We start from the raw sequence: 20,646 nt of genomic DNA, 5'->3' as shown, positions 1-20,646 counted from the left end.
TAAAGTTTATAGATGAGCGTTTGGGATTTCACCAAACCTTGGATGTGAGTAAGTTTCTTTACCGTAAAATTATCATCAAACTTGAGGAAATGTTTGCCAAAAGTTGTCAATATTTAATAATTTAACTTCTACCTGTTGACAGTAGTGGACCTAAAATTTTTGTTTAGGGCGCCTCCACATAAGATATGAATACGAATCGAATTATGTCCAAACATCTCTTTGACAAAGTTCAATCTAAATAAAAAAATAATTCGATTTGAGTTTGTTATACCAATATTAATGTTGGTTTGAATAAAAAAAATTATTCACCTTGATTTTGTTTGAGTTTAGTTCAAATTCATAGCTCAAATTGGTTATTTAAATTTATAGCTTGATAACAAAATGATATCGTTTTATCTAAATAATAGATAAAATCACCGATTCAATCAATAAATTTGAACCAACAATTTGAGTTTTAAAATCGAACTGTATCAAGCTAGAAATTTGAATACCAATTCAAACTATAAATTCGAATTGATCTCGAACCAAATCAAATCAAACACCTCTTAACTCAAGTTTAGCTCGATTTAAAAAACAAGTTAAATTTTTTCATTTGAATTCAAATAAAATAAATTCAAACCAAATTGAATTAAGTAGAACTAGCTTCTAAGACCAAACTAGGTCAATTTGGATCCAATCTTACCTCCATAACTTTACTATTGTCAATCAAATAATGAAAACTTAAGTAAAAAACATCCATCCTTAAATAAAGGAAATAATATAAAATAATGTAAAAAGAGACAAATAAAAAACAATAGACGGTCGACTTAAATCCAATGTAATTAAATGTATTTATATTAATTAAAATTTATGAAAAATATTTCACACAAATTTAGTATTTACCCATAGTTTTAATGCAAGTAAAATACATACAGTTTTACAAAAATATTAATTAAATTTCTCATATAAGTAATTAATTTTCAAGTTTTATATCTCTAAATTTAATTGTTAAATAAAAATTTAATCATCTAAATTAAAGATTCACATATCTTATTATATATTAATATCAAAATCAAATTAAAATAATATATTTAAATATTTGAATATCAGTTATTTATTTAACACCAATTTTCAAAGGGCTAAAGCCTTTGTCTTTGGGAACGAAATCATTAGGTATGATTGCTAAAATCGAGTTGAAGATTTAGAGGAAAAAATCCGATTTCTAGAAATTAGATGAAATTTGAGTTGATAACATATTTGAAGTCCATTTGAAGTCGACTTAATAACATATTTTTATATATTTTTGGTCCAAATCTGTTTAGAATCAAAGGTGGGCTTAGGTAATTTATCTTTAATTTCACTTAAATTTGAAGATGGGCTATAGAAAACTACTTTTACATCTTCCAATGTGAGGGTGGGTCAAACACTAAAAGATTAAAAAAGAAACATCATAAATAGAATATATAGAAATTTGGACAAAAAAAAAAGTCTCTGGGAGGTGAAAGTGCGACGAATTTCAGTCAGGCTGAGATAAGAAATAATTAATTAAAAGTAAACTTTAATTAAACTTCGTGGATGGATCAAGACAATAGCTGATTGGCAGGCTAAACAATCACGCTTCTTTGACCAAACTTTTTATATTGCTTTCTGAGACGGTGCTGCTTTACTCTTGAAAGTCTATTAAGTACGATGGCTTCTTCTTCCAGGGCTGTTGGATCGAGGAAGCATGATGTTTTCCTCAGTTTCTGTGGAGAGGACACCCGGATCACATTTGCCAGCACTTTACATGGAGTTTTGAAGCGGGAAAATATAGATGTTTTCATTGATGATGAACTTAACAGAGGAGAGGAGATTTCGTTATCTCTTGTGTCTGCAATTGAAGAATCAATGATTTCAGTTATAATTTTCTCGAAAGGTTATGCGTCTTCAAGATGGTGTCTTGAAGAACTTGTGAAGATCATGGAGCGCAAGAAAACGAAAAAACAGGTGATAATACCAGTTTTCTATCAGATAGATCCATCAGAAGTAAGGAATCAAACTGGAACTTTTGGAGACGGATTTGCCAGGCTTGTAGGAAGTTTTGATGAGGAGAAACTAAAGAAGCTACAAATGACAGAAGAAAAATTTAAGGAAAAGGTTCAGGCATGGAAGAACGCTTTGACAGAGGCAGCCAACATATCAGGCAGGATATCAACTCAGAAAACGTAATTCTCTACCCTTTAATTTACTACTCTTGCAGTTTCAGCCGATTTTTACTTTCACATTTTATATCAAGTAGTTTAAGAGATAAAAAAATTAAACATTTTATATCAAGATTTTAATAATCAAGGATATAACTTCTCGTTTTTGTATAGAAAAATGACAACAAATGATAGTTAGCAAGATTCTTGAAAATAATTCTGATAGTCTGATTATTGCACCTTTGGATCTAAGAAGGAAACAATGATCCACTTTAGAAGCAGAGCCCTAACATTTAGACGCTTCTCAAACACACAAGACAAAATGAAAAATATTTCCCCTTAAAAGCATTTTTTCGCAAGAGATACACTTCAAAACTCTGTCGTTTCCATACATATTTCACTGAATTGATGAAGATTTTTACTTCAATGCCTAATAAAAGAGACTCGCACATTCAAATTCACAAATTAAGTAGCTAGCTGGGTACTCGTAAAATATTTTATGCTTTTGTTTGAACAAGAATACTGAAATTCATTATTTGAAAATCTCATTGTCCATCATATTTTTTTAATGTTTTCATATTAAGGCTTTCTTGACTCTTTAGAAAAAAAAAAAAAGGAAATTGGGATTTTTTACTTTACTTTATCCGATTGAGAGTGATACCATGTTACCTAAAAGCTTATGATATAACGCCAATTTGAGCTTTAAGGTCATGTGAGAGTAATAAGTCACTCAACATTAAGCATGGATTTCTTTTTTTTTTTTTTAATTTTTTTATCCAGTAGAACGTGAGGATTTGAACTTTGAACTTTAAACTTTAGCTCTATACCTTTTAAAGTTGTCATCCCACCTAGACTCTCAACATTGTTTTTGGAAATTTTTTTTTCATTACTTGATAATTTATTACATTTTCTTTTTCACTTTTGTTAGGACTAATTATTATCTTGCGCGGAAAGTTTTTGAAGATGTTGTGAAGATCTTAAATTTCTTGTCCTCAAGTAATAATGACAAGAAATTGGTTGGGTTAGAATCAATCATTCGCAAAATTAAGTCTTTATTGCAAATTGGATTGCCAAATGTTAACATTGTAGGAATTTGGGGAATGCGTGGTATAGGAAAGACAACCATTGCAAAGAGTGTATTTGATAACATAAGCAATCGGTTTGATGGCTCATACTTTGCTAGAAATATTAGGGAAAAATCAACAAGTCCTTATGGATTAACTCCAATGCAGCAAGAACTGCTTTCTACTTTATTAGAGAATCCTATTGGCTTCACAAAAGGAAGACTTGGTCGTAAAAAAGTTCTTATTGTTTTTGATGATGTGACTAATTCAGAGCAAGTAGAATCTTTAATTGAGAACATTAATCATTTAGGCTTAGGAAGTCGAATCATTATAACAGCAACAGACAAACAAGTGCTTCGAAATTGTGGAGTTGATGATATTAATATATGTAAGATAAATGGGCTACGTAGCAAAGAAGCTCTTCAGCTTTTTAGTTGGCATGCTTTTGGTCAAAATCGTCCCAATAAAGATTATGAGGACTTGTCAAAAAGGGTAGTAAAATATACTAAAGGTGTTCCCTTAGCTCTTAAAGTGTTAGGTTGTTGCTTATATAGAAAGCCAAAAGAAGTTTGGGAAAGTTCATTGAAAAACATTGAAAGAATTCCTCATAAGGATATTCACAAGATACTAAAAATAAGTTATGATGAACTAAACGATGATGAACAGAATATATTTCTAGATATTGCATGCTTCCTTAAATGGGAGAATAAAGATTTCGTGAGTGACTTCTTGGATGCTTGTGGCTATGCGGCTAAATTTGGACTAAGTGTTCTCGATGATAAATGTCTTATAACTATGACAGAAGATTACAAGATAACAATGCATGATTTGCTTCAAGAAATGGGTTGGGAAATAGTTCGACAAGAATCTACAAAAGAACCTGGTAAACGTAGTCGTTTATGGTACCATGAAGATGTTTGTAGCGTATTGGAAGAAAATAAGGTAAGTGTCAAATAAATTATCTAATTTTTGATTTAAAATATCCCTTTTGTGTTTTATATTTGCACTTTTCCTATTTGCATTAGCTTGGATGAGTTTGGCTTATTTTGAATCATTTTAGAAGAAACTTGAAAAAAAACTATATTACGTATGTTAATAAACTCTTCAATAGTTCATTGCTAGCTAATTATCATCTTTTATTTGTATCAGATTTCTAATGCAATTGAAGGCATATGTTTAGACATGTCTAAACAAGGAAAGATCATAGACTTAGAACCTAGTGCCTTAGCAAAGATGGATCAACTTAGACTCTTTAAGCTGCATAATGTGCTCAAAGAAGATATTGATATTAATAAGGTGCGCGTCTCCGAAGAGCTTCGTTATGTTTCGAGTAAACTGCGATACTTGTCTTGGCATGGATGTCCATTGAAATCATTGCAGACAAACCTTTTTCCCAAGAACCTGGTCGCCCTTGACATGCCTCACAGCAGTATTGAACAACTTTGGCCTACTGTCCAGGTAATGAACAGTGACATTTATATTATGATACATTTTGGAGATAGCAAGATCTATCGGGGCATTGAGTTATCATTGTTTTTTATATATATATATTTAAGTCATCAAACTTTGTTTTTTTTTATTTATTTATTAAAGAGATTGGACTCTTAAATTTTCTTACTAAAATAATTTGAATTTTTAGATTTTTTTTATTAAATGAATCAAAATAAAACAAAAAATTCTAATTATGTTTATTCAATATTTTTGTAAAATATTGAATAAACATAATTAGAATTTTTTGTTTTATTTTGATTTGAAAACAAAGTGATTAGTTTAATATATTTAATAAGAAATAATAAAAATTTAGGTTATTTAATTAAAAAATATAGAAGTTTGGTTCTTTTAATAAGAAAATTTTAAAATTTAGTATTTTGAATAGAATTAAAAAAACAAAAAACAAAGTATGGTCCTTGAAAAAAATTGGATAAGTCCATTCCTCTAAACATTATTATTTCTATTTTTTTAGTTATACATACCAAAATGTAGTACTGATTATTTCTTTTCAATTTACAGCTTGATTGTTTGAAACATGCCAACCTAAGCTACTCTAAACATCTAAAACTCCAAGATCTCTCACTGGGCCCCAATCTTGAGAGTTTGATTTTAGAAGGTTGCACAAGTTTGTGTGAGATTGTCTCATCCATTGATGGCCTCAATTATAAGCTTCGTATCTTAAATCTGAGGCACTGTGGAAGTCTTGTTAGTCTTCCAACAGACATTCGTCTACAATCTCTTGAAAAAGTCATCTTTTCTGGATGCTCAAATCTTGAGAAGTTTCCACGAATCTTCTGGAATACGAAAGAGTTATATTTAGATAAAACTGCAATAGAGGAGTTGCCGTCCTCTATAAAGAATTTATCTAGACTAATTATATTGGATTTGAAAGACTGTTTTAAGCTTGAGAGACTTCCAATAAATATCTGCGAGTTAAAGTCTCTTGAATATCTCAATCTCTCAGGGTGTTCAAAACTTTTCGGGTTGCCTAATAACTTGGGAAATTTAGAATCTTTGAAGGTGCTTAAAGCAAAGATGGTGTATATAAGAGAATTACCAACGTCCATTCTAAATTTGCGCTGTCTTGAAGAACTAGATCTAACAAGCTGTGCTATTGAGAAGTTACCGACCAATCTAGGTCAGTTATGCACACTACGAAGTTTACATCTGGGCGGAAACTTTTTTGAGAGCATTCCAATAGGGATTAAAGACTTGTCTGTATTGTCTTATCTTGACATAAGCTGTTGCAAGAGGCTTCGAACCCTACCACAGCTTCCACGTGAATTAGGAATTATAAATGCAAACGATTGCAGAGCATTGGAAGAATTAGTAATTTGGCCCCCTCGCTTGATCAGATATAATCTTCAAAGCATCAGAATTAACTTTAGCAATTGTTTCAAACTAAAGCAAGATACCATCTATGAAGAAATTTTCAAACACATGAAAACCGGTTATCTTCCTATGGCGGTATGTATGGTTGAGAATCTTCCTTATTTCATATGATCTTCATTATAATTATTAGAGAAAGAAAATTGTAAATGATATATTTTAAAGTTTAACCACATCCTTGTTTATTTTTGTACAGGCATATCATCGAAAGGATTTTTGTATCTGTTTCCCTGGAAGTGAAATTCCAGAGTGGATGGTCTCTCAAAGTGCAGGATCTTATGTAACTCTGGATCTACAGGCAGACCTTCATCCAATAGAGTTCAATTCTCTTCTTACCTGTGTTGTTGTGGAGTTTAAAGAATATCATAATGACGGACAGGGTTTGGCGGTTGCGTTGGAGTTCTTGCTTACAAGAGAAAATGGTATAGTGGATGTGTTCTATGGAACTTTGAAGGGATGGGAGCGTGGTACTGGACCCGACGATGTGTACTGTGATCATGTATTCCTGGGAAATGATTTCTCTTTTATGTCGATAATTGAAGATTACAAATATTGTGAGATAACCGTCCGATTTTATGTTGAGAATTATATTACTGAAAGAGCAGATTCTTTCCAAGTGAAAAAGTGTGGAGTTTGGGTTCCGAACTTACAGTCAAGGGATGGGAAACCAGAGTCCAAGAAATTGAAAATTGAAAATTTCTATGTTGGCGAATCTAGCTCAAGGTAATCTCTAAGATGCTTTCCTTTTCTTTTTCTTTATATCACCCCATTTAAAGACAATTTTATTAAAAAGAAGATTGTAAAGAAAATGCTTCAATATTTATTTGCTTCAACCTACAACATACAAGACTAACATAAGAGTGTTCATACTAATACAAATTGGACGTGCTTGAAATCCTTGGGAATTTCAATTATATGTAGTTGTTGATTATAACTTGCTAGTGCTATACAAACAAATTCAAATAAAGACCAATTTCATGATCTAACAAGTGTCTCTTAGTTTCTAGAGTATGAATATAAGACTTTGGAAACTCTTTACTTTTTTATATAAATAGACACGTGAAGTGTCAAGATAGGTTACATGACATTGTGATGATGTCCTTCATACATTGTATTTGATGTGACATATGCTCATGTTGTATGTTAATTGTTATGATTTATGATGTCAAGAAGACTTGTCGATCATGATTCATGTGCATCATTGGATCGATGACACATGTCGTAGAGTTACAACAACTAGTAAGGATTACTTCCCACTTTGCCTATATTTGCTCATAAAGACTCATTAACAATCACTTTTTCATCTTAGGTTTTTCTAAAAACTCTAAGAGTCCTTTGCTTTCCTAAGAGATTTCTAGTGTAAACAATTTGTTGTAGCAATCCATACAATCGAAAAGCTTATGCATCATTTCTTTTGTAGTACAATCCTATAAGACTATCAATACCAAGTCAACAATAAGTGGGCGATAAGTGTTCATTGGAGGTTAACAAATGATAGGCCAATCTGGTCTGCAAAAAAGAGATCACAAGATAATGAGTGCCTTTCTAAGGTAGATGAATGTAACCTTATAGGGGTAACTCGAGGCGTGGACAGGGCATGTTTTCTCATTTCTTCTTCTTGTAACACCTTACCCTAAAAATTCTATCCTTTAAAGTGCTACTAAATCAATATCATGCATGTTTAACAATCCCAATACACATTTAAGCATGCTGGCACTAACATGCACAAATTCAAATGTCTAAATAACATCAAATATTATTAATCATATAATATCCAACAAGTCTAATTAATAAGTCCAATCCCAAACATTAAAATCATACCCAACAATTAATCAAATGTCTACTAAATGGAATCTTTAATCTCTTAAATCAAATCATAAGTCAAAATCATAATATGGATCCCTATAAGTCCATTAGCTATATGTTGCTACATTACTAACTAGTTGTCTTGTTATCGTTACTTGTAAAATCAAAATGAAGGGAGTGAGTGAAAAACTTTTAGTAAGTAAGAATGATCTATCCTACAATTCATCAATCAAATATATCTCTTTCCTTTTCTGACCAAAATTATCTCTATTTCAATCAAGGATTGTCGGATCTCAACTGAATAAAGGGAATCATCTCTCCCACTCTAGTGACCAATTGCTAAAACTCTCTAGTCATGGTTATTTTATCTTTTTGCCAATCAACAGACTCATAGTCTTGGTGTGTCAATATAGACCCTAATTCTCAGACTTTTTATGTTTTGGTAAGTCTTAGCCAATCGACACACATGTATTTTTGACAATTCTCTTTTCTATCTAAGGGCACCGATCGATAGACTATACCTTATCTATGGGTTGCCTATGTAACAGGTTTTCCCTTAGGTTAGCCCATAATCTCATCATCTATGTTTTGTTGGTATTGACTCATCTCAAATCTCTTAAGATAATCGAATCTCTATTGATATCTGATTACTCAAAACTCTCTCAAAGATCACTCTAGTCTAATCTAACTCTACCTAGGTTCATTAATCATTTTAAGTACCCAACTCGTATCTCTATCTCTAGGGCACATCACAACACCTCATTGACCTTAAATCATATTTGAAAATCAATAAAGCTCATTTGTGTATGACCTACACATAGCTAAGCCATCAGTATACCCTTTCTACGATTGTATATGTGTGTATATGGTATGATAGATGTTCGATTAATCTCATGAAGCCATAAGCGTACACCTTAATTCATCATGTACGATGATATCACACCTTTCATGAGCGTATATGCATAAAGAATGATGTACGAGCTTAAATTCTTTGAGTGTTTGAGTGTATACCTCCTTGTTAATTTTCATCATATTCTTCATTTAATCCAAAGGTTTTTCTAATCGTAATTGGTTATGTACAACCATACCTTCTCAATGTAAGACAGTACTTTATGTCAATAATCAATTTTTGACCCAGATGGTCATGCTTTCTCTTTGCACTTTTGTTTGCCAATGAAATCAAGTTTTCAAATAACATATGGGCATCCACACAAAATGTGTACATGCATAATCCTTTGCAAATTTTACTCTTCTAGCCTATGTATGCCCGTGACCATGCATGGCACGACTGTACATGACATCCTGGAATTGAATTTCAACCTTTCTTAGTTGGATTTTCACCTATCTTCAATGTTTCTAATATCATGCAATCAACTTAGCAACTATAAGTATCAAAAGAACCAAAATCTTGAGGTTTAACCTATGATATAACCATTTTCCTTGCACAAGCTTAAAGTCAACAATAAAGCAATGTTATCTAAGACCCTACTAATGCATCATTCATTCTCTGTTTGATCTAACTATTCAAAGGGTTCAAGATTTATTAAGAATCCATCACAAAAAGTGGAAGAGTCATTCCTACTTAAGTTATGCAACTAGAGTTTGAAAACAAAACTCTCTCTCTTTCCTAAAGGATCTTGGTTGCTAGAATTCCTTTTACGACTGTTAGGGCTTTGGAGGGACAGAGAATTGATTTTTTTTTTAATATATATGTGTCTCTTAATTCCCCTTACATTTGAAATTTTACCTTATTCAGGATTTGTATATTAACATGATGCATGGGTGTACATCCCTTAAATTTTACTAGCATGGTAGCTCGCATGGGCTACCCATGTGGAAATCAATGTACGGGGTGTGCATTCCTTTTACATAGATGTACCTTATGGTAAAATAAAAATCTAATTCTAGTTTTGGTCCTAATCAATATCTAAGTTCCTCTTTTAGATCTTTAGAATTTGAGGACACTATGTAATTGTGTTCTGAGCCTGCCTTTATCACCTCCATGGTGAGGGAATGTGTTATGACAAGTGATTGGGAAAAGCTTCAAGAAATGGTAGCATCTACAAATCTTAAAATGGCTATTTAGGATGGAAATGCAGGAATTAAACTAGTTGGAAGAGTCCATAATGAATTTTTTAGGAAACCTCTCCCCATGAGGCCTCAGGGGTAAACTGAGATACTTTTCCAACTTGTAAGGCAACTAATATTTACTTAATGTTGGTGCCTTAGCCTTCTCACTTTTTCATGTTTGCTTTTTCTTTTTGTTTCTCTTTCTTTGTAAATGAACACTCACATTAATATACTGAAATTTTTTCAAAGGTTGTTGTTTCTCTATTTTTATTATCGTTGTATTCTTAAATATTTCTAGAATATTGTGCTTAAGTGAATGATTGATTTATAAAAGCCAACATGTTCAATAAGTAATTATGTATATCTTGTATATCACTCTATTATAACATCATTGCTTTAGTGTAATGATTTTTAATTAACATACTTAAGTAAACAATAAATTTAAACAAGATAATGTGACATTGAGTCTTATACATAAAAAATGTTTGACTTACAAGTATAGTGACATGATTTAGTTTGCCAATTGAAGTTAGTTATAATAGTAGTGTGCAAGGGCATTGAGTGGATGTTATCCTCTTGATTGGAAGTCTAGTCTATGTGTTGAGATATGTTATCCATCAATTACTATTTTGCCTTCAAACGCAATAGCTTAAGTTACCTCACATGTTGTATTTGGATGAGGAACTAGGACACAGTGGTTGTATACAGATAATGTTTGCCTAATGGAGACCATACCTATTACAAGAGACATTATTAATGATAGTGCATTTGGCCAATTCGCTGGAGAGCTTTGACAAACATTGAGGTGCTCCTTCATGGCTAATCTTATGGTTAGGTAGCTGACTTCACTTATGTTGTTATAGATTGGTATAAAATGGTTGTTTGGCCTCTTAATGCATTAGGTGGTAGTTTTAGTCCTAGAATGTATAGTCACGTGCTTGTGAGAATTTTTCATTCTTCCATTGTGGGGGTCTTTGGTGAAAGACATTAGACCATGGGATGGAATTGGAATTTGTTTATATGTTGAAGTAATTTGCAGTTTGGCTTGATTGACAGTTGTGCATAGGAGATGCATGCGTATAAGATAGCTTACCATGTGTATGAAAAGAAAATTGTGCCACATTATTAGAAAATGTCAAACACATGACAGTGCACAACTATGACATCTCTTAGAAACAGAATTCTACAAAAGGACATATTCTAAGATTTTTGTGACATAATAGCATTCAACCTTATATGTTTCTTTTAAAATTGTCCTTATCAAAGTGATTGTGTGAGATTCAAGAGCAAATTCAAGCCATTGGAAAAAAATTGTTGCGACGCCCAAAGTAGGGGAGAACGCTAAATCGAATCTATAGGGTTTGGAAAATTCTTTTGTGATATGATGGCTTGTGAGTACAAAATTGTTGGAAACAATTAAACATGCCAAATCGAATTCTGTAAATGACAGTAAACATAAATACATTTATCCGACTTCAAGTTTGTGACGAAATCCATTCGAACATGACATGAGGTGTTGACGTGAGTCATTTCTATAACCCCATTTGTCTCACGTATTGCATTACTTTTGGAGATATGATCTTTGTGTTTTTGGTTTCCAAGAGGAGAAACAGTTCTCTATTATTAAAATAATGTATATCACTTTAAGGAAGAAAGTTCGAACATTTAAATAGATTTTGGGTCATTTGGGGAATGTGATCTTTGTGTTTTTGGACATTTGCTAATAACTCTCCTACACTAACTGCCCTTGGCAGTTAAAATAAACAGGGTCGAGTCGACCTGTCATGGGTAGATCTAGAGCTAATATCTAATACTCATATATGATGAAAGACCTAAACCAAATACTTAGACATAGAAATCTCAAACGATAATACGTTTCATACTTGTAAATGTGTCGTGTGACCTCATGAACAACCTGCACTTGAGAGCTAAATACTATACATCTGTTAGGAATAACATAGTCGTTTCAATTCGAATAAAACAAAATAAAGCGTTAAGCTCGTAACACCTTAAACTTACTCGATAACACTAGCTCCCTTTAATCACTCATTTATCATTGTGTTATTTTCCTATATACCCATGATCAAGTTTATTCTCTTATATGAGTAACATAATCAGTCGACCAATGGACAAATGTACTATATATAAAAGTCTTCCTCTTTTATTCAAAATTCTCAATTTAAATTTAGTTGTTTTTCTAATCGTATTTCATAGACCGAATCGTGTATGACTATAGGTGTCAAACTAAGATAACTAAGATAGTAACACTAAGAGTAAACATCAAACAACAACAAAAAGTCAAAAGGTACTAACATGAGGTAATTCTTATAAAGTCTCATACAGTGAGAGAGCAAGGATTTATCCTCTTACTATTTTAACTGGTCGTCTTACTTATGTACATATGGTATGAATAATGTGTTATAGTATGTATTTTCTCAAATGTCATTCATAATACTGTATAGATCCTAGTTCAATCGCTACACCTAGCATCTAACCTGAGTTTTTAATCATCTTCACATTTGTAAGTATTTATCCATATTAAAAACTTAGATCTAGCATTCACAAGTTGTTTGGATATGGGAAATCCAAATCGGTCATTTTCAAATGTATCTATCCATGACCTCATCTTGATTGATCATCAAAATGATATTTTAACTTCAATAAATCTTTTCTTGAGAAATTTGTCTCCCATTGACATGCTTTCTCAGTATCACTTTTCTCAAGAATAATGTCTCATCTTTACTCGTTCTCTCAACGTTAACGGCGATTGCTCATATAAGTGAGCTAATCTCTAACTTATGTGACATTACAATCTTGTTAAGCTAAAACGATGTGTATGCAGCGAAAAATCCAAGAATTTTAGGATGCAAAGTTTAAATAAAAATAAACTTGAATTCATAGTTTTCGATGTTGTATTACCAGTACAATATATTTGCTCAACACTTATCAGTCATAGTCTACACAATCCAAGAGATTTAACATGTGCAAGATATACTTTTTATGGAACAATCTCGGTTAAAGGATTAATGACCATACAATGCATAAAATTATATTGTATGCTTGTTTTCCTTTAGAAGTGAAGTTTCTTACAACATTATGTCTAATGTCGATATGTTTGGTTATCCTATAATACTCAAGATTGTTTATTTCAATAGACAACTATTGTTCCAACAATCTCGTTTTATTTACTCAAATTCACAAAAAATTTTCTTAACCAAACAGTTTCTTGCACAATCACTTAACAAACTATATACTTGGCCTTTGTTGTGGATAAGACTATGCATTTCTCTTTCTTATCGCTCCAAGACATGGGCCTTTCTGGAGTAAAAAGATATAGCCAGAATTTGATTTGCATTGGTCTAAATTACTTCCCTAACTGACATCTCAATAGTCAATTAAACACAAATTCAATCCTTAATTACATAAACAATAATTCACATAGCCTTTTAAAAATATATCAATATTCTATAGATAATATTTCAGTGCTCTTTTCAATATTGACTTATATCGACTAACTAGCCCAACAACAAAAACAAATGTTTTGACATGTGCGTACCATAGCATACATAATATATTTGATAACATCTGAACTATTAACATTTTTCTATTTCTATCTTAAGTTTTGATACATATCTCTCGGCTCAATAATTCCTCATTTGACATAAGAATATCAACGAGTTCACAGGTTAACATATTGGATTGTTCTAAAAACTTTTGAATATTACGCTCTTCTGACAAAGTCAAAAGTTTCTTTGAATAATCCCTGTAGATTTAATTCTTAATATGTAATCTATTTTCTTACATCCTACAGGTCAAAAGTATGGATACCCATCCTTTGATGATCATCACTTTAAATTATTTCTAGCTATCTACATATCATCATACGCATTAATAGAATTAAAAATTTATCATAAGATTTTGTCATATAGACATGGGGGACTTGATTAATCATTTTAAAACCATAAGGTATTAATACTTATGAGATTTTAAGTACCAGTATCTGGATGATAATTTTAAGTCATTTAACGTTATTGAAGCTTGCACATTCTGTGCTTCAAACCTATAATAACAAGATCTATATCTCGTTTCATGTAAATTTCTTTGTCAAGTTCTCCATTACGAAAAATTGTTTTGACATTCATCTAGTGTAATTTTAAATTTAAATATGTAATTAAACATATTGAAGTAAATCTTATAAATGATGAAAATGTTATTTTTCACAATCTATACCTACTCATTGGGTATAGTTATTTGCTATAAGACAAAATTATATCCATTCATTGAGCTATCTGCCTTATGATTGATTCAGGAAATCCACTTATTCCTAATAGGTTTTTGACTCAATAGTGAGTCAACCAAAACCTAAAATTGATTTGTTTTCTATGTATTTCATCTCTTCTTTCAATGCATCTCAATATTTTCCTTAGCAAGAGATGAATTAACTTGTTTTATGACTTTAAGTTCTTCATCATCTTGAGGAGTGGTTATGAAAATCTTGTTTTTAATTTAAAACATCACTAGAGTACTTTTGGACATCCACTCTTATGCATAATCTTAATGTTCCCACTAGGTTGAGATGAACGAAGCAAACAATTGAGGATCATTGCTCTTACTATTTGAAATAGGTTGGAGTTTAATTGCATTCGCTCCCACTGCTTAGAATAAGTGTAGGTATTATCTTGTAAGACTTAACTAATGGTCACTAAAATGTAACTATCCTCATTCTTCTCTCATCTTATCTTTTATCAACATCATCTTTATTAAGAAAAATATTCTATATGAATGTAGTATCACATAATACAATTTAAGTTAATCTTCCAATGAAATCCTCCTTAATGAACACATACCTTTTGAAGTGCTCTGCGTATCTGATAAAGATACATTCCTTTCTTCTTAGTTTCAGTTTTTCAAACTCATAGGAAAAGCTATGGATAAACATTGTTAATTACTAAGATTGCAATTAATTGACTTAGGTTTTTTACCTAAGCATAACTCATAAAGAGTGGAAACAACTGATTTAGTAGGTACTTGGTTAAGTACACAAGCAATAGTTAATGTCATATCATCACAAAGTGACATTGGTGTTTTGCTTGTGCCATCATTGGCCTACTCATTTCTAATAGAGTTTAATTACTCTCCTCTGCTACACCAGTTTGTTGTGGAGTTCTTAAAATTCCTAGTTATCATACTATTTCTTTTTTAGTACTTAGTTTTTCAAACTTTTTTGACAAATATTTAACACTTCAGTGAGTTCTAAAAACTTTTATCCATTTTGTCTAATTGATTCTCAACCTTAATTATATATAATGTTTAAAACAATCTATTATTTTTGACTCATAGGAGATCAAGTAGACAAAGACTAATCGAGCATAGTCATCAACACAAGTAATGAACTATAATTCTCAAGCTTTACATTCATAGGAAAACATATACCTAAATATATAAATTGCAAAGGAAATTAAGCTCTTACAACTTCCTCAAATGGTTTTCTAGAAGTTTTTTCAACTATACAATGTTCACACGTGGGTAGTTCTATTTATATTAAAGTTTCTAATAAACTTTCATTGGTTAATTTATTCAATCCATCTTGACCAAACGTGCCTTAATTTAGCATGCCATATATTTGCATTAATATCTTTACATATAAGAGAAGCAAATAATGGAAAACTTAACATTATCATAATGAAGGTGGCAAACACCATATAACCATTCAACTAACAAACCAAATCCATATAAATAAATTCTATTGCATTTTGATAAAACACTTAGAGAAATTCAAATTATATCATAGTTTAAGAAGAACAAGTACTTTAACTAAGATTCATCAAATATTTGGAACATATTGGATTCTATGTAGATATAGGATTCGACCACCTCTCAAAACTCATTTGCTAGTATTCATTCCTCTTACTACAATGCTTGTGTTGTTGCCTACATACATCCAATTCACTTTCTTCAAAATTCGACAGAAATTTACTAAAGATCTTCAATCATGAGTTACTTGGTCAGTGGCTTTGAGTCCGTAATCCATGTAGGATAATATTCAGTTAATATCATAATACTAAAAAATAAAGTTCCAACATTTTATATAGAATGAGACAATCATTTTCAGTTTCGTTCATTCACAGGCGAAAGCAACAATTTATCTTATTTCCGTCTCTTCTTCCAATACTTTTGTCATTCTCTTATTTCAATTCTTTGTTCTTATTTTTTGAGCATTCTATGACTTTTTTCCCTATTTAGACTTAAGCCACTTACTTTAGAAACTTTTGGAACTGAACTCTGCAACGTATGCATGAGTACCAAGTCTAGCTGTCTCAAGGGCGTTTGTCCTCTATTCTAGATGGCAAGAGCAATTAACAAAAGTTTTTCTATTCTCATCATAGGTTATATGCACCTTCATATGCTCCCACTTTCAAGAAGAGATCACTCGATTAAATGAACCTATTGTTCATTTGTCAGGTTACACCTAACTAACTTTAGTTTCATAATCATACTTGGTATTCTATCAAATCTAACGATTAATTGCCTTTATTTAAGGAGTATAATTCTTCCAAACTTTTCAAACAAAACCACACTTATGACATATATAGCTAAGCATTACTGGTTCACGTATATCAAAGCGTTATTCATGGAACGAGTCAAGATATCACATGAAATGAGTCTTGCTTCTTACATGCGTGATATGCATCCACATCACGTTTGTGTAAGACACTATTTGAGTTTCTATCCCTTAGTCAATCACTACTCTATCTTAACTAATATATGGTTTTTAAAGTCTTTTGCTCACTAGGATATTGTGCATTTTAAATATCACACGTTGGAATTATTCCTATCTAGTATCATTGTCATTCAAATAAGTCATCATGTCCTAGGATTTTATGGTTAACTAGATCATAGAGACATATATCAACACAACTCAATCAATGCAACCAAATATACATCAATTGTCGTAATTATGTATTGAAATTTAAAATATCTCACATAAGGTACAAAATCGAAAGTTCACTATATTCCCAATCATTTTCTATAACATAAATGCTTGACATTTTAAAATTCAATTTAATTGTGTCAATATTAATTTTGGATGAGAATTTCACTAAATTCTACCAATATCAAAATTTTCACATAAAAAAAAATGTATATGATACAACAAATGCATCATTTATTATGACTATGACTATTTTATCAACTCGTATCGTTTTCAGAGTTACTTTATCCATGATAAAGTCTTTATGAAATTTGCAGTAGGTCAAATACCTCGTAATTCATTAATTTGAAAATAACATCAGAGCGATAGATGTTTTCTTGTACATTACTAAGCATAGCTCTTTAGCAAGTTGTAATATATCCACTTAGTCCCAAAAGTTTTTCAAATTCTTGTCTCGAAAAAAATCATTAATCATGGAGCTTATATTCATTCATGGATATTATTAGACAATGTATTATCTCTTCTAATTAAAAGAGTACGACTGATTATATATAGTCTTAATATGCACCATTAGATAATCAGATAATCACATCATATATATAATATAATGGTCTTTAGTTAACAAACTTGTATGAATTAGAAACATATATTTCGAAACACTAATGTGTTTTAGGGAGTCGGAATAAGGTATTACATGTCTTTACGCATCGTAAGACCTATGAAACACATTCCACATGCAAATCTGAGCTCTACATAGCTTCCACACTTTTCACGTGCCAAAACACGTTGGAAAACGTTGTTCACACACCCTTATAAGCAAAAATAAGGTCCTATGCGCCTTCACGCGTTGAGTCGACATTGCACGCGCTTTCATTCACTGAAATAAAGCCTTCACCTACTGTCATGCATAGCCATGTGCCGGAAGAAGATGGTCATGTGCATCCATGACCTCACACGCATCAGTCGACACTGATGGTCAACCTTTGATCGTTGACCATTCAATTGACCCAAGTGGGCATTGACTGTTAAAGCTAACCTGGTTGATTATGCAGGTTGACCTATTGACCGATGGGATTTGACTAACCCGTTGATCAATGGGTTGGGGAATCGGGTTTTTCTAACCCGATTTCGACCCAAATTGTGCAATAAACCCTAAAAGTTAGGCAATTTAATTGGCCATCTTTCAGCCATTTTCCGATGATAGACCATGGGGCTTTTATAGCCCACTAGTTAGAGGTTTTTCTCGTGCCAACGGAGGACCTCTGATGTAGTTGGATGTCGGTGATACGGTGGCTTGAAGAACACGCTTTTTGATCTCGATTTTTATCAATTTTGGCATTATTTTGATTCAATTCTTAATTTAAAACATGTCAAACAATTCCTAACAACAATCTAACATGTTTTCTATCACCAATTTTATGCAATTTGATCGAATTTAATTTGTACCTAAAATCTAAATTTAAAGATAATTTCAATCACAAAATCAAAATCGAAGTGAATATAGATTTAAATTGGTGTGAAATTGTTTGATTTGCAAATATTGTTTGGCTTTTTGCTTATTGGTAGTGAGTTCTATGCATTTGTTTGTGTCGAAAGGTTAATAAGAATCAACTACCTGTTTTATAATTAGTCTCTTATTTCCCCGTACTCCATTTACTAGAGAACATTTTCATCTATTTGGTTACAGTATTTTCTTTTATTATTTATTTTTTTAAAACCAGAATTCGTCAAATTAAAGAATTGGAAATTGTACTTAACGTAACTAAAGTTCTAAATTAGGTAAAAGACTACAAATATTATATACACATGGTGTGATGTAGGCATAATGGAAGGGATGTTCCGCAAGGTAGGAATAGTCCTTGTAGACGTCATGAACAAGAACAAAGCTGTTCCAAAAGCACCTTGGTCATTCCCTATCAGAACGGGGCATTCCATAGGTTATTCTAAAAACACCTTTGGTCGTTATATCAACAGTTGTCGCTTGGGAAGTTGAATGACCAGGCAAATGAGGTTGTTCCTTACTCAAAGACCAAGAATCAAGTGTAGAATTGGCATTCCGTCAAACAAACAACCATTCCATCGAGTTTGCTTTAGACGTTTTAGGAATTTTTTAGTATTAGATTTTGAATTAATTGTTTTTTCCTTTTTTTTATTTTCAGAACTACGTTTTTTAGGATTTTTAGAAGGTTCTTTAGCTCCAAAAAACATTAGATTTTGATTGATTATTATTGTTATTATTGAGGTTGATTTTCCTTGCAATAATTTAACGTAAGGGTTATTGCATTAATCCACTATACAAATCTTGATACAATTTGGTGGCTGTTATTGTATCAATTGTTTTTTTTGTGATTATACTATCATCTCTGTTATTGTTAAGACATCTTTTGTTATCATAGATAAGGTTTATTATCAATGGCTTGGCAATTGAATCGTGGTCAAGGAAGACGAGGTCATGGCAGGGTTGTGGTGTTTTTGTAAAAGATGTTGATTACCGACATGATCCACGAGAAGTAGAGATGGCAAATTCTGGATATCCAAAGGCGGCTTGAGCAGGTTTAACTTTCAACAGAATTCAAAGAGCAGGTTTCATAATTTTTATAGGTAGGGGAGGTTTGAATTTTTATTAATTATGTTGATTTTTTTGTGAATTCTGGTATGGGTTTCTTGAATGTGGACGGACTACAGTCCTGTAGAAGGGCTTTCAACAACAGTGGTATTTGAGGTGCTTGTGTATATTCTTTGTTATAAATTCACTATTTAGTGATTGGTAGTGATGTAGCACAGTAGGAAGCATTGTGTGTGCTTTGCTGGGCATGTGGAAGAAGAAAAAGCTGTTGCTGAATGCTGAGGCATCACACTCTAGATTTTGTGAAGCTGTTGAGGCTGGATTTCTTTCTGGATAAAATAATTATGGAGACCTAATTCTGAATGAATTCGTAATTTGCTTGATTCCTATTGTTCCCGTATTTTTGTAAAATGTAATTTCTGAGTAGTTCCACTATTTAATGTTGTAAGGTCTTGAATGGGAATCCTATACTCATCACTTTTGTGAAGCAAATGTTGCCACTGCTCTTTCAATCATTAGCACTTTCTGCTTGAAACCGGGGGCAATGTATGTAAGAGGAGATGTATTACAACTAAAGTGATTTAGAAGCATGGAAAAGCTGGTATGTGGCTCTAGATGTGGTGGTTCTCTCTCTCTCTATCTCTGGCAGTTCATATTTGCATTAAAAATTTATTAGCAGAATCTAGAAGCTGTTGTTGTAACTTATGAGAATCTAGGAATGTAATTCATTTAGATGTTGGTGAAATTCTTGGCTTTTTCTTATACTGTGAGATCTGTGTTATGGAGCTCCCCTAATCCTTTTCTATGTAATAAGTATATGAACTTATTTGAGTGTATTTGTTAGTTTTATAGACAAAATTAAAAATTTTGAGCTTAGGAATTATTTTAGGTGACATGCGATTTCAACTGAGTCAATAATAATCAAACCTCATTTATATTCTTGGACAATTTCTGCGAATCGCATTTTCTTAAATATATTCATGAGTAATATTGCATAGATGGATATTTTAATAAATTTTTCTAAGAAAATCAATATTTTTGCAAAGGGCAATATTTTCAACGCATCATATAGTACTTCCATTCCTTTCCAATTCATTCTTATATCCAAATAATGTAATCACTAAACAGTGCTTTAATTTTCTGCTCATACTCTTAGCTCACAGCTTGCTC

At 31.8% G+C, this 20,646-nt stretch overlaps 1 protein-coding gene across 4 annotated transcripts; it reads left to right on the top strand.

Annotated features, from left to right (window-relative positions):
- Positions 1-1,473: 1,473 nt before the first annotated feature.
- LOC123202663 (disease resistance-like protein DSC1) lies at positions 1,474-20,261 on the top strand. 4 transcript variants are annotated; one of them, XR_006499036.1, is made up of 7 exons: positions 1,474-2,183; positions 3,088-4,165; positions 4,373-4,681; positions 5,234-6,181; positions 6,300-6,826; positions 19,307-19,511; positions 19,926-20,261. XR_006499036.1 is itself a non-coding variant. In XM_044618663.1 (6 exons), exons 1-6 carry the CDS (start codon positions 1,669-1,671, stop codon positions 19,308-19,310), a joined length of 3,381 nt encoding a protein of 1,126 aa, XP_044474598.1. In that variant the 5' UTR covers positions 1,474-1,668; the 3' UTR covers positions 19,311-20,261. The 4 variants fall into 4 exon arrangements, 1 of the variants encoding a protein (XP_044474598.1); XR_006499034.1 differs by having other exon boundaries at positions 19,695-20,261; XR_006499035.1 differs by having other exon boundaries at positions 19,690-20,261.
- The last annotated feature ends 385 nt before the right edge of the window (positions 20,262-20,646 follow it).

The sequence above is a fragment of the Mangifera indica genome, chromosome 19 (assembly GCF_011075055.1).
Source record: "Mangifera indica cultivar Alphonso chromosome 19, CATAS_Mindica_2.1, whole genome shotgun sequence".
In the NCBI taxonomy this organism is placed as follows: Eukaryota; Viridiplantae; Streptophyta; class Magnoliopsida; order Sapindales; family Anacardiaceae; genus Mangifera; species Mangifera indica.
Note: the sequence above shows the minus strand (reverse complement) of the source record. Positions and strands in the feature narration are given on the sequence as shown.